General features: G+C 45.9%; 1 protein-coding gene across 2 annotated transcripts in view; it reads right to left on the bottom strand.

Moving 5' to 3' along the window:
- PARD3B (par-3 family cell polarity regulator beta) overlaps positions 1-15080 on the bottom strand; it is a 991638-nt gene extending 976558 nt beyond the window's left edge. For both annotated transcript variants that reach the window (XM_055345407.1, XM_055345409.1), the window contains exon 1: positions 14856-15080. In XM_055345407.1, coding sequence (XP_055201382.1) covers positions 14856-14975 — 120 coding nt within the window. In that variant the 5' untranslated portion in view covers positions 14976-15080. The remainder of the gene's footprint in view (positions 1-14855) is intronic.
- Positions 15081-16466: the final 1386 nt, after the last annotated feature.

The following is a 16466-nucleotide window of genomic DNA, read 5'->3' as shown; positions in this document are numbered from 1 at the left end:
GCATACTTGACATAGGAATTTGCCTTCAGCCTAACACTTCATTCCAAGCCAAAAACGATTTGATTTTAGAGCTGTAAGGATGTCTAGAGTCACCTGACCTGATGACCAATCCAAGGTCCCCTAAATATCAGGTAGCCCCAGTGGTTTTCTAACTTTGGGCCCTAACCTATTAGTGGGTAGTAAAATCAAATCAGTATGTCCTAACTACTTAAAAAAAAAAGAAAAGAAAGAAAGAAAACAACAGAACAAAAGAAATAGAGTGAGGTAAGGATAGGTACAGCCAGGAAATTTTTTATTTCAACTGTGTGTGTGTGCATATATAGTTAGGATACTGGATCCTGAAGGAAGATCTATTATTACTGTATTTCTTAATCCAAATCCTAGCAGGAAACAGATGGTTCACTCAAATGAGGCACTGAGGTGTTTAATAAACTATTTATAAACTATTTAGAGGGACGCCTGGGTGGCTCAGAGGCTGGGCGTCTGCCTTCGGTTCAGGGCACGACCCAGGATGTGGGATCGAGTCCCATGTCAGGCTCCCTGCATGGAGTCTGCTTCTCCCTCTGCCTGTGTATCTACCTCTCTCTCTGTGTCTCTCATGAATAAATAAAATCTTTAAAAATAATAATAATAACAAGAATAATAATAAACTAATTATAAAGGTTCACAAAGCTAAGGGAAAACATTAAGGGACAGTGCTCCCACGTTAAAGTGAGCCCTTGCCACCATCCAGAACCCAATGGGTAGGGAAATGAGTGGATATCGATACAGTGGAGAGAGGACTGCGAGGAGGGGGTGCCTGGCCAGAGGGGTAGCCTTCAGTGAAGAGAGGGAGCTAACCCACAGTGACCTGAAAAGACGGGAGTTGCCCACCCTCCCTTCTCCTGCTGGAGCCTCCCCCAGACCTGACTAGAAGCCCCAGAGACAGAGAGTCTACACTGCTTAGCCTCCTAGGTCACATGCAGAACGGTCAAGAGTAGGTCTGGAGTGGCAGTCCTAGGGTTTCCATCCAGTCACTCTGAATCTATCACAGAAGTCTGAAAGTCACCAAGATAGTTTATATATTCATCAGCTAGCCTGACCACTTTCATTTCTGGACACCACATTTTTTCCACATCTGCCCTCAAACCCCACTCCTGCATCAAAGCTCTAATATAATGCCAAACAAGTGACGCAAAAGACTGGCATCTTTATGAACACATGACTTATCATCTCAGCCAGGCCCTCAATACTCCCCAGCAAGCTCTTCATCTGTCCTTAGTCTCCCACCTCCTCTCCTACCCCTGTCTATGGGGCTCCTAAGGGCCCAGGCCAGGTCTTACTGGTCCCTGCATCCCCCAGCCTCCATGCCTAGAACACAGGGTATTCACTGTAACACAAAATTCAAACTGCTCCCTCTCCCCACTTCCACCCATACTTCCTTTATGTACCTTCCTGTACATAGAATCAACTCCCAAGTCTGATCCCTTGGTCCCCCCCAAATCTCAAAGTCCATTTCCTCCTCTGCTTCAACAGGTCTATCCTCCACTCGCACACCAGGGACCTGGACCAGTTTCTCCACCTCTAGTCTCAGCCCCTGTCTTCATTCTCCAGGGCAAGCCATATAAAAAGGCAGATCCTTAGTCAAGGAACCTCAAGCTGTTTAGCTCCTTGTAACAAAGCCTCCTGGCTTTGACCCTGCCCTCTTCTCATGGCCCTCATTCTCTACCACTCCCTCCCATGGTCACCCTTGGAAAATGTTCCATAGTACTATCCTCTTCCCCCCTAGAAAAACCTTACCTTCAGGTACAGGCTGGCTGCTCCTCTCTCCCTCCCCACCAACCTTCCATAGTCACACCTCCCTTTTTCTCCCCTACCTCCCATCTCCCTCTCCCCCTCCCTCCAGTGTGTCTCCCTACCCTTACTGCTCTGGCAAGTGTCCATTCATTCTTCAAAACTCTGCCCAGCTAGCACTCCCCAAGTGGAGCCTGCACAACTGCCCATCTCTCCCTGCTCCAAGCAAAGCCAAGCTCAGTCTCTCCCTCCATCCACCACTCCAGGGCCCTCTACCACACCGTTTTGTTCATCTACATTGTTCTCTCTGCCCTTTTATTCTATAAGCCTAACAGAGGAAGGTACTTTGCCTTATTTTATTCTATAACCCCAGCACAAAACACAAGGCTTGACCCAAGGTCATTGTCTAAATCCTCTCTCCAGTTACTGAAGTGACGTTTAGATTGTTACAGGCAATTGCAAAGCAGCCACAACTTAGAGGCCTAAGGCCCCAATGAATAGACAACATACTTTCTACATAAAGATGGATCGAGGGTCTGTAGTTATTTCCCATCACTCTTAAGTCAGGAACCCCACTATCTCTGCACCCCTTCCCCCAAAACAGGCCACCTCTCTATGAAGAGGAAGGAGTATAAATTGTACCTATATATCCCCTCTCAAACTTTCTAGGCTTCAGGTCTTTAAAAAAAAAAAAAAAAAGATTTTATCTATTTACATGAGAGACACAAAGAGAGAGAGAGAGGCAGAGACACAGGCAGAGGGAGAAGCAGGCTCCATGCAGGGAGCCCGACCTGGGACTCGATCCCGGGTCTCCAGGATCATGCCCTGGACTGAAGGAGGCACTAAACCACTGAGCCACCCAGGCTGCCCCATGTCTTTATAAAAGAATAGCAGCAAAACTTACCCAAAATCTCATAGAGATGAAAGGTACAGCACAGGGAATATCATCAGTGGGATTGTAATAGTGTTGTGTGGTGACAGATGGTTGCTACACTTGTGGTTAGTACGGCATAACATATAGATTTGTCCAATCGCTGTGTTGTACACCTGAAACTAATGTAACATGGTGTGTTGACTATGCTTCAACTTAAAAACAAATAAAAAGACGGATTTTTTTAAAAAACTAATCCTGGGGAACCCTGGGTGGCGCAGCGGTTTAGCGCCTGCCTTTGGCCCAGGGCGCGATCCTGGAGACCCGGGATCGAATCCCACGTCGGGCTCCCGGTGCATGGAGCCTGCTTCTCCCTCTGCCTATGTCTCTGCCCCTCTCTCTCTCTCTCTGTGTGTGTGACTATCATAAATAAATAAAAAATTTTAAAAAAAATTTGAAAAGAAATAAAAAACTAATCCTGAATCTCCCTAAAAAGGCATCAGAAGTTCAGAGCACCCTGTAAATCCTTATTTTTGGCCTCAAATAAAGCAATAAAATATGTCTGATCATTTCTGCGGTCCATACGTTTTCCTGGTCTTGCTGACAGGGGCTTAGCTAAGAGTTGCAGACATCTCCCCTTGTATCTGCTGCCTTCACCAAGTGGAACCCCCCACACCACACCACCACTCCTCCCGGATCCGTGACTCCTGGCAAGTTTAATACCCTCACCTGAGGCAGAAGACAGAAGTATAGGGCATATTTACCAGGATGATACTTGGCACTGCACCTGATAGGGACTAAATTGAGAGTGAACCCTTTTTAATCAGACTGTCTTTGGTATCTTGAAATTCTACTTAATTGCAATCCAAAAAGCAAGAGTCCAGCAATCAAAAGAATGGCTGGGCACAGAGATGGGAGGCAAACCTAATTTGGCAGCCCCTCAGACACAGATACCATGCCTTTCAAACATAACGAATCCATCTGAATTAAGATAATCCAGATTCATTTTTTTAAATCAACATGAAATTAATGAGTAAGACACTGAAAATCAGACATTGTTCAAATATAAGAAATAGCACTACACATATCCTGATGAAGCAAAAAGATAATATTCCTTCATTGAAAATCCAGAACTACAGAGCACTCAGTCTCAAAAATCTGAGAAGTGAGTCAACCTGTCAGAATCTGAAGCTGTTATTTAAGACAATCATTATGGCAGATATAATGGACCACTAAACTACTGTCTACAGTAAATTTGATTTGATGAGGTATTTGAAGACAATCAAGAGCAAAGTTACATTTAGACTTAAAAAAATATCACATATGAAGACTTTAAACTTGCAAAAATTTGTGTTGAATACAGTCATTCTCAGTTTTATGAAAAGAAGCAATGTGAAATTTAACATAATTTCACAAGGATTTATGTTATACACACTATATGTCAGGTATGTGCTTAAAAACAGATAGGAAAATTAAAAACAAAAAAAAATCCTTGTTTTTGAATAGTTCGCAGTGTTGTGGGGAGACCAAATGACTGCAGTTTGTGGCAGAGCCTGGCCAGTTGCTCACCTTTATCCAGGGGGACTACTTTCCTAACCCCACTGCATCTAGATGGGACACACAGCTAGTCTTATCAGTGAAGTGCTAGTAAGACGTGATATATGCCACTTCCAGGCCAGGCCACGAATTTCCTATGGTATCCTCCATGCTCTCTTGATTCATCGGTCAGCAGAGTACAGATCTACAGAAAACCCCAAGGCCAAAGCAAACAGAGGGGAGAGGACTGTGTGTGTGTCAGAGCCCCTGCCTCCTACCTAGAGAGAGAATCCTTTGCTGTGACAAGCCACTATCATTTGGGTGTTATCTGTTAAGTTAGCAGACTTTGGCCATCGAAGTGTAAGATCTAAGATGTAGCTTCCAAAAGAAAAGCACAAGCATGGGGAGCTCTGAGAACACACGAATGGGGTCCCTGAGTGACAGTGAGGTAGGGCAGGGAGGGAGGAGATTCCCAGGGAAGAGAAAGCTAGAAACTCCTCCTGAAGGATGGGCAGGGTTTACCTGGGGTGGCCAAAGTGGGAGAGAAGACTAATCCGCAGGTAGGACTCTGAAGGGCATAAAGGGATAGAGAACGCACTGCACTGGTAAGCAAAATTTGCCTTCCCACCTAAAAGCAACAGGGAACTACTTAAACATTTCCAGTGGGACTTCTTACATTACCAGATCTGTGGCTGTAAGGCCCTCAGTGGAGAATGGTTTGGAAGAGTCCAGCACCAGCGGATGCAGAGAGGCCAGTTAAGAGTCTGCCACCAACCCCCGCAGCAGAAATGAGCAATGGCATGGCTTTGGGGTAGAAGCAGATGCAGGAGATATATGTGGAGCCAAAGAAACTTTGGGACCAACTACACATACGGCAGGATATAAGAGAGGAAAGATCACCATGGAACAAAGTATACCCAGGTTTCTGGATCAGACATCTGAGTGAATGATGGCAGCAGAAATGGAGACTAGATTTACAGAGAATAGGATGGGCTTCAACTGTGTGTGGGACACCAAGGTAGTGAAGTCCAGAGGCTATTGGGGTCTAAGGAAGTTTAGGGGTAGAGGTGTGTATTTAGGCGTATCTGGAGCCACAAAATAGAGGACATCCCATTGAGAGGAAAACCAGAGCCTGATGCACCAGCCTATGTAGAAATAGCATAAGGAGCACCTGCAGAGACCGGGTAGAGAGACATATGTTTAAAAATCCTGGGAAGTTCACGGGCACGCAGAGTTTTAAATGATCATCAAAAATAAGGAATGAGGGGCACCTGGCTGGCTCAGTCAGTGGAGTGTGCAACTCCTGATCTTGGGGTCATGAGTTTAAGACCCATGTTGGGGGAGAGATCACTTTAAAAAAAGTTTTTCTAATCTTAAAAAAAAAAATAATGAACAGTAATGAAGCTACCACATCTTCATAATCTTGTTGAAAGAAGTTTATCTCGAGAAGGCATGAGACCAGGGAAACCAACTGGGTTGGATGAGGCGTCAACAGAAATATCTATTTTTTAATCTAATTTTCCAAAATCCTCTCCATTTTTTAAATCCATACAAATACTTTTAGACATGCAGTTGAGTGAAACACGAATGTATCTGTAATAAAACAAATAGCTACATTAAAAAGCTATGAAAACCCCTTAGGGTATCACCGAAAGGCATTCATAATCTGGTCCAAGTGACTCTACATACCACCGCTCCTCCCTGGGCTACGTCTGACTTATCACAACTCCCTCAACCAGCTGATGCCTACTCACTTTGTTCCCTCTTCCTGGAATGCTTCACCTCACTTTCCCACCTTGCAAATTCCCCATCATCCTTTAAAACAGCTTCAATGTCTTCTGTTTCAAAGAACATTCTTTGTCCGCACTGTATCCTAGGAAACATACTACTGGAGCAAACCTGGGTTATTCACATGTGGGCCTCATCCCCTAGGAAGCTGAAAAACTCATCAAAACCAGAGACAGCAACGGATTAATCTTCATGTTCATATCACCAAGGATGTGACTTGTTCTACTGGCAGCCCTTCCCAAAGAACGGTACCTACTGTTACTCAGCTCCTTGAAGAATCCTCTCCCTTCAATCTGGGCTTCACTGTTACTTGCTTAAATTAATAGAATGTGGCAGGGGTGTCTAAGTGGTACAGTAATTTAGCATTTGGGCTCAGGTCATTATTTCAGAGTTCTGAGATGGGGTCCCACGTCAAGCTCTGCGCTCAGCATAGAGTCTGCTTGAGATGATCTCTCCCTCTGCCCCTCCTGCTCGTTCTTTCTCTTTCCCTCTCTAAAATAAATTAATTAATTAATTTTTAAAAATACTTATTTATTTATTTAATAGAACATGACCGAAAACATCATGCCAGTTGCAGGTCTAAGCCTTACAAATACTTGGAAGCTTCCACTTTTGCACTCTTTGGAGCCCTGGGCTGCCATTTAAGAAGTCTAGTGACACTGCCCTGGAGACCATGGGAAGAGGCCATGGTGAAGACGATCAGATGCTAAGACTGCATGGAATAGAACTCAGGGACCCAGCTGAGAGCAAGAACCAAGGCTCCAGACATATGCCCCCAGAAGAACCAACCCCCAGCTATTCAAGCCACCCTAGCTGAGGCACCAGACTTGTGAATAAAGAAGGCAATGTTGAACATCCCAGACCCAGAACACATCACACTGTATCTTCTTCACATATTTGGAGTTATTTTAAACTACTAGATGGTGGGATAGCTTGTACTGGAGCAAGACATAACTGCAACAGATGGTAGCGGACATTGGTAAAAGAATGTTTAACTCAAGAAAAGTTCATTGCCAGCCCACTATGTACCAGGCACTCTCACAGGAGCCAGGTCAACACTTAACAAAACTAACCAAGACCCCTACCTTACTGAACTACCATTCTAGTGGGGAGAAACAGATAATATATACAGTTAAAATAAGCAATATGGTAGCAAGGGAGGATTTCTGGAGAGAAATGGCAGGAAAGAGCAATACAGAAGATGGATGGATGGAGGGGTTATAATTATAAACAGCGTGGCCAGGAAGATTTCATGGAGAGAGGAACAATCTTGAGATGGAAAAGATGAGGAAACCAGACAGGTGGATACCTGGACGGGACTATTTCAGGCAGAGAAAACAGCACATGAGGTGGGAGGCTGTCTGGCATTGTTGGAATAATAGCCACAAGATCACGAAGCTGGGGAGAATGAGAGAGGGATGGAAGAGGAGGTCTGAAAGATAAGAGATGGTGTGTCAGGGTCCCTAAGACCACCCAGGTTCAATGATTTACCAGGAGGACAGGACTCAGCATGTAGTCATTGTCACAGCTATAATGTATTACAGCAAAAGGATATAAAGCAAAAATCAAGAAAGGGAGGGTAACGTTTGTAGGAAACTAGGTACAAGCTTCCAAGGATCCACTTCCAATAGATGCCACCCTGATCCTCAACCAACAAAAAGTTTTAACATCACCTGCGAAATGCTGTCTACAAGTAAGGATCCGTGAAGACTCAGCATCCATGGCTTCCACGGGAGGCTGGTCACATGGAGACGCCCTCCCTATCATGCACAAAAATTCTAGACCTCAGAAAAAGACCAAGTGTTTGGTAAAAACTATTTTGTTTATTGTTTGCATAAACAATAATCCATTTGCATAAATGGCTTAGTTTGCATTCCTTTAGGGAATGATGGGAATGCTCCACAAATCTAAGTTCCTGGCTGCCAATCAAGAATCAGCCTTGTAAGTAGGACTAAAGATAAGAGTCTCAGGCCTGCTACACTAACTGGTTTGCACAGATACCTATATCCTGTGCCACCTTATAGAACATTTGAAAGAAATGGGAGCCCACAGAGGATCTTGAGTAGAAGAAAGACATGACCTGACTAGAATTTTAAATATCACTCTAGCTTTTGTGTTGACAAAAGATTTATGGTGGGGGTGTGGAGCAGAAACAGGAAAACTAAAACCAACTGGAAACAAAAATACCATGAGCCCTGGAGCAGCTGGGTGACTCAGTCCGTTTAAGTGACCGACTCTTGAGTTCTGATCAGGTCATAGTCTCAGGGTCCTGCAGTCAAGCTCCACATTGGTCTGTAGGAGATTCTCTCTCCATCCCTTCCCCCGTTCGCTCGCTCTCAAATATCTTTTAAAAATCTTTTAAAAATAAAATAAATACCATGAATCCCAGCACACTACCAGAAAATCTGGAAAGACATAGCTAGGTTAAATGTATCATGAGAGCAGAGTCCCTTTGAGGTGCAGACTGATTGCAGATCAGTCATACAAGGAAAAGGGTAAAGAGTGTGATGAGGATTTCTGGCCTGAACAACCAGAAAGAGGACAGGGCCATTTCATGAGATGGGAAGACCATGGGAGGATGGATTTGGAATAGGGGGTCAGGAGTTCAGTTTGAGGCTTGCTAAGCATCAGATGCCTTCCTGACATCCAAGTTAAGGTGTTGAGCCAACTGCTACTTACAGAGTTCAGAGCTCAGAGGAGAGACCTAGGCTGGAGCTACCTTGGTGATGCTTGGGCTCAGAATGCTGGACGAGCTCATCCAAAAGCATTTTAAATCTCACCCAAAGTGTCCAGACTTTTGTTCACCATTCCTTGTCGGCCCACCATCCACCAATACCAAAAACAGAGGTCGGGCATCTCCAGGCTGTCACACTAAAGGTGCAAAATGAAGACAGACCTTGCTTGCTTTAAAATTAAACTGAGTTTTGCTCATGTCTAGGTAAAGGATTCAAGATTTTAAGGCTCTCTCTTCCACCTGTGGATACCAATTTAAATGAATCCCTTTCTGATTGGCAAAGTTCTCAACAGGATAACCACATCTATAAAAAATGTCAGGTTAAGGATTGCCTGGGATATGAGCTTTAGACCAGTTGTTCCAAAAGCAGCTGAGAGAAATCATCAGAGGAGCCTTAGACTTGAACTGTCCATTTACGTAAGTCATTTGTGACCATTTTTTTTTAATTTTTATTTATTTATGATAGTCACAGAGAGAGAGGCAGAGACATAGGCAGAGGGAGAAGCAGGCTCCATGCACCAGGAGCCCAATGTGGGATTCGATCCCGGGTCTCCAGGATCGCGCCCCGGGCCAAAGGCAGGCGCCAAACCACTGCGCCACCCAGGGATCCCCCATTTGTGACCATTTTAAATTGAATTCCTCAGGGACGCCTGGGTGGCTCACTGGTTGAGCATCTGCCTTTGGCTCAGGGCGTGATCCCGGCGTCCTGGGATCAAGTCCTGCATCAGGCTTACTGTAGGGAGCCTGCTTCTTGCTCTGCCTATGTCTCTGCCTCTCCTTGTGTGTCTCTCATTAATAAATAAAACCTTTAAAAAAATTAAATTCCTCAGCTGCAGTAGCCACCTTTCAAGTATTTAATAGCCATGAGCGGCTACAGGCTATCGTATTGGAAAACACAGAAAATACTTCGATCATCACAAAAAGTTCTACTGGACTGGAGTGCTTTACATTTTCCAAGACAGACTCAAAGCTCTGCATTATTAACTGACACCTCACCCAATCTCTTCAGAAAACATACTCTCATAAAAAACTGACATGATCATTTGCCCAACTCCCTCAAAGAGGATCTATGACACAGAATGCCCTGGGAATGAAGATAAATACTTGGTTAACTAAGCCATATGAGCACCATCTCCAAACTACAATCAGGGTTGTGACTCCCAATTGCACATCAGGCAATTAGCTCAGAGGAACCAAACGGCAGTCCCAAACCTGGTCAGTGAATTCTGTATGTAGCTCACAGGAGAAGGGTTGGGGGGAGGGGTTGGGGGCTCAGTCTGTGGGTCGTGGGTGAGAGAGAGAAAGGGTCATAGGCAGGGGGATAAGAGAGAGGCATGGGGGATGGGACAGAGGGAGGTATAGGAGGGAAGAGAAAACGGTGTAATGGGGAAGAGAAAATCCAGGGGACACAAACCCAAATGCCTACAACAACCCGAAGAATGACAATGGGCCATAAATAAGGAAATAACAAGAGTAAAATGTCTGACATAGTAACATACTGTAACATACTTCAGTAACATACTGGAGTGGAGAGCAGAATGATGCCTTCCAAAGAGAAGAGAGGTGTCTCATCTCCAAATGATGGTTGGTAGGTAGGAAAGTAAAGCCCAATACTGTCAGAGCTTCTGATTTATTTTTCACCCAGAGAAGGCAGAAATCTGGATCTCTGCATGAAGTCTCAGAATCTTTAAAGATGGCAACTAAGTCAAAATGTGATACTGAGCAGAACTGAAAAAACACGTCTGTGGGTCATGGCAGGACCCAGTAGCCCTGTTTCTGCAAACTCGGAGGCTCTTCTGCGCAAGTCAAGTAGCAGAACCAAAACCAAGCTAGCAGTGTGTGCCCTGCTGGTGGTGAATCAGTCTATCCACGTGCTGGGGAGAGCATCAAGTCCACATACGAGGAGAGGCAAGGGGAGGTGAGGGGACTGCATAGAAAATGAAACAGTCAAGCCAGTGTCCAATAAATTGAAAAGCATTTTGGGAATCTAATATGGTCCTAGTTTATGTATACAGGAACCTTAAATTCTGCAAATAAGACATCAAAACCTGAAAAGTTCAAGAATTTAGGACTTCCAGCCCATTCCTCCAGGTTAAGCTCATACAATAATAGCACACCAGATTCTTGATACTGTATGAATTTTAGATGCTGATCCCAGAATTTATCAGAAAATGGAATTATTACTCTTATCTCACTCAGATTTGGGAAGCTGGTCTCAACAGTAAAACAAATTATTCAAAATATCTGAACACAGAAAAGATTCATTTTGGCAAGTCTATCAAATGTTCCTTCAAAAAAAAAAAAAGGTATTCTCATATAGTCAAATCCACAAATCTGTTTAAAATTCCAGCATATCCACTATCCCATTAACTCCATATTCTTATTATCTCATCCATTTTGACTCCTGAACATACTATACATTCTTATTATTAAACAAGTCTTTCCCTTATTCGCTTTGACTTCTCCTAGTGTGTGTCTGCATTTGACGTGTGTGTATATATATTTATTTATTTACATATATATAAATGAACGTTCAATTTAATAAACTTTGAGCACCTGCTGTGCGAATTCACTCATGGTAAGAGGGACAATTGCTAATGACAGGTTGGTCTGGAGAGGTCTAAACCACAGTATCTGCCATCAAAAGAGTTTAAAATCAAAGGAGTTCGGTGATACCAAATGATTTCGGTAGTTGATTAGTAGGTCTCAGCCCTCGCTAGGCATTAAAATCACCTTTTAAAATCACCTATGCCCAGGCTCCGCTCCAAACTCAATGAATTAGAATCCTGGAGAAAAGGATGTAGGCATTTGTATTATTTAAAATGTTAAATGATAAATTAGAGGTAACTAATGAGCAGCCAGGGTTTAGAGTTCTCACAGGATATGGCTCAATTACCATTCACCTGTGACACGTAATTTTGATGATAAATTTAACTAGTTACCCAATCATCACCACCTTGAGTGCTTAAGAAGACAATCTCCTCTCCACTAACTACTTAAGTAAATTGGATTTAGAGCTTGGGACACTGATAAACTACCAGGATCCAAAGGCAAGCAACCCCATAATTCTTGCCCCATAGTCAATTTACCTTCCCAGTAAAGTTCATTGAATGTCGTGGAGGGGAAGGCAGCAGGAAACTCAAAGTCCCAGATTTCAGAAAATAATTAAAGCCTTCCCAAAAGTTCCCTTGGTGTCCTCAGTATCTTACCTACTTCTGGCCTTATCTGATGCTGATTCAGCTGGTTCCTCGCATTCCCCAAATACCAGTCTTATTTGTTTCCTCTCAGCAGAAGGTGAATACTTACTTCCCTGATGCTGTCCCCAAAATCCAGAATGGCTCCTTGGGCTTCACTTACCCTCCAAACTATAGATACCTCAACTCTATCTTTGATTTTGAAATCTGCCTTTCTCTCATCCAAATTATTCAAGGCCCCAAAAGAAATGGGCTTAGTTTATATTCATGTTCCTGGCATATTTACTTCCTTATAGCACTCTCTACCTGAATACCTAAGAGATTTTGCCCATTTTTCTATTTGTAATCAGACTGAGGAATGTTCTTCATGCTTGGTTTGCAAATCCTCCAATATTAGGCTCAGAATTTAGACTTCTCCCCATTACATGTAGGCCTATACTGTATAAGATATAATCAAGAGGAACCTGTGCAGGTCACAAGTCTCTGCAAGAAACAAAATGGCCATCTTTAGGTTGATAGGTTACTACAGTAGCTTGTAAATGGGATGGCCTTTGTAAAACAAACTAAAAAATAAATAAGATGGATAAATTCCAATGCATAATAACCTACTGGGCTGTGCACAGCGACTCTGAGTAAGGATCCAGAGACTCGGTTCCTGGGTTCAATTCTACCACATGTCACTCATATTCCTGTCTCTTTCTGCCCCCATCTGTAAAAAGAAAATATCAGTACCTGCTTCACGAGGCCATTTAACTTACGTAAAGGTCCTACAACACTGCCTGCAGAGAGTAAGCACAATTCATGTTATCGTTATGTTTTTATTACTGAGTGTGGGGCTAAAAACCTTGCTGTCCAGGCGAGCAAGCCTTTTAAATCTTTCACTGATTTAAAGAAAGTGAACTGACGACAAGTTGTTTTTCAAATTGAATTTTGACATTTCTGGTCTTTTCCCATTATTTTCTATATTCAATGAATGAAAGCATGGAATTTGACTGATTATTTCTTGACATTTTAGTTCCATTAGGAATACCATTTAATATTAGTTAAGCCTTGTTATGATTACAATACTATTAAAATGAAACGATGGGAGAGAGAGATTTGGGGAAGAAAAAATATCACTTGCCACTTATTAAATTGAGATTTTAAAAGCCAAAGAAGGGAGGGAGGATTTATAAACTGCAGGTGACCTTTAAATGTCACATTCACTAACACAGAAATGTAAACATAGAAAAATGTAATATCTGGTAATAACAGTAAACTGATCAATACAATTACATTATAGGTTCTGTGGTATTATAAATTATGCTTTCGGTACAGGATATCAATAGCTTTCTAACACTTTTTAAGATCAAATTATAACACACTGAATTTCATCTAGTCCTCTGAATGTTATTTATAAGTATGTAGCTTACTTCTATTATTGAACAGCTCCATGTTCTAAGCTTCTAAATACACAAGATGTTAGAGTATAAATTATTTGTACCATTGTACTAGTAAAAAAGTAAACTGATCATCTCATTAAGATGATCCTTCAATGGCATGTAATAATTTGTCTAGAATAATGTTATTATTAACCTTAGCTTACTTCCAAAAGTTAGGGAAACACAGTTCCAAGAATTAGATACTTGTGCAAATCTCAGTTCCTAACTGAATTACACAATACCAGACAACATACACTATTGTAACAGTGTGGGGTGGGGGGAATAGGGTACTCATGCAGTGTTACAGGCCATTTCTACAGTTCTCAAAGCAGGAGAACAAATACTAAGAGAGTCACTGATCTCAAATGCAAAAGTTTATGACTTGTCATTTTTGAAGAGGATTTGGGGTAGACTGTTCCATTTGAAGATTCAAAAAAGAAAAAGGTGCTTTTCAATGCCTTCATTTAAAGATTCCAATCAAACAAGACACAGAATCCCAGTATGATACCCAAACACCTATCATGAACTCCAGTGTCTAGCTAAGTCTTCTGAAGACGCACTGCACACTTAAAAGTAATAGTCACTTAACTTTTACTTGTTTCTGATTTTCAGGGACAGAGCTGGGAACCATCTACCCAGTAGTCACACAGGGCCTGACACAGTGTCCACGCTAGTAAATACTTAATAGAACTAAAGATACTCAAAACGTAGACGGGTTAGTGGTGGCAAACAGCATCCTTCCACCGAAGTTCCTGTTCCAGTCACTGAGGGCGAACAGCTCACAAGAGTTCAATCCCAAAGGCCCCAACAGTTGTAACTTCCAAGGGTCTGCGACTGGCACCAACCAACTTTGTAACTCCGAGGGACGGAAGTGGGGCAGGCCTTCGCCCTGGTCAAAAATCACACCTGGAGGGGGATCCCCAGGTGGCTCAGCGGTTGAGCGCCTGCCTTGTGCCCAGGGCGTGATCCTGGAGACTCAGGATCCAGTCCCGCATGGGGCTGTCTGCATGGAGCCTGCTTCTCCCTCTCTCCCTCCCTCTCTCTCTCTCTCTCTCTCTCTCTCTCTCTCTCTCTCTCTCTCTCTCTCTCTCTGTGTGTGTGTGTGTCTCTCATAAATAAATAAAATCTTAAAAAAAAAAAATCACAGCTGGAGCAAGCAGCACCTGCAAACACTCGCCTGAGAGCAGCGCTCTCTCGAACACCTTCCAAAGCTGTGCTTCTCGAACTTCACTCCTCATTCCAAGCACCGGGGAGCTTGTTTCGCCCCAGATTTCAGAGGCAGGGGGCGTGGATCGGGGCGCCGGGTCGTGCATCCGCGGCGAGGCCCCCCAGCGACTGCCCTGCGGCCTTTGCTGCCGCCACCCTGAGAGGCCAGGCCCTCCCCACCCGCCCAAAGACCTCCTCCAGGTCACCGGCGTTAGCAAACCAACCGAGGTTGCGCGCACAGGTAGCGGCCGACGCCGTCCCCGGGCGGGGCCCCCCGGCAGGTGCCTCGCCCCCCCGCCCCCCCCCGCGCCCGCGCCCGCGCCCGCGCTCACCTGCTCCCGGGTCTTCAGGTACCGCTGCAGCGCCTGCTGCGTGAGCTCCCGGACGCGCAGCTGGCCCTCCTTGCAGGGCACCACGATGCCCGTCCTGCCGAAGCACACGGTCACCTTCATGCTGGGACAGGTGTGCGCCCCCGGGCACGGCGCCGACCGCGGGGGCCCGCGGCTGACGGCGAGCGGGGGCGGGGGGGGCTCGTCCCGGGCAGCGGGTGCCCGGGGGCGCGGCGGCACCGCGGCCCCTCCCCCTCCTCCCCCTCCTCCCCCTCCTCCTCCTCCTCCTCCGCGGGCTCCGGCTCCCGCTCGGCCCGGCCCGGCGGCTGGCGGCTCCGAGCTGCGGGCCGGGCTGTGGCCGTGCCCCGGGCGTGCCCCGGTCGTGCCCCGGGCGTGCCCCGGCCCTGCCGCGGCCCTGCCCCGGCCCTGCCCCGGCCCTGCCCGGCGGCGGCGGCCCCAGGCCCCGGGCTGCAGCGGGCGGCGGCGGCGGCGGCGGCGGCGCGCGCGGGGCCGGAGTTGGGAGGAAACTTTTGCGCCGGATCAACTCGGCGGCGGCGCGCGGCGCGCTGGGCCCCCGCGGCCCCGGGGCTGGCCTGCGCCCGCTCTTAAAGGGGCCGCGGCGCTCCCGGGCCCGCAGCTCGCGCCGCCGGGACCTGCAGCCCCCGGGAGCCTCGGCCCCTCCTCCCTCGAGCGCGGCCCCGGCCGGGCCCTCCCCGCACAGCCGCCAAGCCCTGGGGACTTGTAACGGGACCTGAGAGCCACCCACCCGGGAACTGAAACCGGATCTCCTGATCACCCTGGAGGGTGCTCCCTCCTGAGCTGGGAGGCTGCGGAGCTGCACCGTCCCGGGGGGCAGGACTGGAGCGAGACTCCAGCGGAGTCCGGGAGCAGGTGCCTGGCGCCACGCCCACCCCCCACCCCACCCCCTCCCGGGGAGTGGCGGCTCACAGGTGCTGAGCTGCAGGTTGGCCCAAGGGCCTGCCAGGAGCCTTGTCTGCGGCAGAACACCGACTCTGTCCTCTGGCAAAGCCAAAGGGTCCTGGGGGATAAACGTGGTGGTGCAGCCAACCCTTCATATCACAGAGGAGGACACTATTTCCCCACAGGTCACATCCCAGACCCAGAAATGATGCATATGCTTCCATGTATCCTTCTGAAATGGGCCTCCTGTTGTGCATCTGGCTACAAAGACCATTTTAAACACGCTGAGGCTCAGGTGAGTGTTCACCACCAACTGAAATAGGTGTATCTGAAAAAAAAAAAAACTCAACAAAAAAATATTTGTGTCATTCTCAGCTCGTGTAACAACGAGCTCCTTTGAGCCTGACAATGACCCTGGGAGGTAAATGTGTTTCCCATTTTGTGCATGAAGAATGTGCTAAGGGAGGTTAAGGAACTGAGCTGACCAGGAAGTTAGTTACCCTAAGAGAATCTCACTTCTTCCCATGCTGAATCTCTGGTCTCCCCAAGCTGGTTTTCTAGCAATCTAGTTCGTCCAACAAGATCCTCAGGGCCACACCATGTGTTTCTCTATAAAAGAATTTGTTCCTGGGGCGCCTGGGTGGTGCAGCCTCTTAAGCACCTGACTCTTTTTCTGCTCAGGTCATGAATCTC

Source organism: Nyctereutes procyonoides, unplaced genomic scaffold (genome assembly GCF_905146905.1).
Source record: "Nyctereutes procyonoides isolate TBG_1078 unplaced genomic scaffold, NYPRO_anot_genome, whole genome shotgun sequence".
In the NCBI taxonomy this organism is placed as follows: domain Eukaryota; kingdom Metazoa; phylum Chordata; class Mammalia; order Carnivora; family Canidae; genus Nyctereutes; species Nyctereutes procyonoides.
The sequence above is the reverse complement of the archived record's forward strand: the minus strand, read 5'-3'. Positions and strand labels throughout refer to the sequence as shown.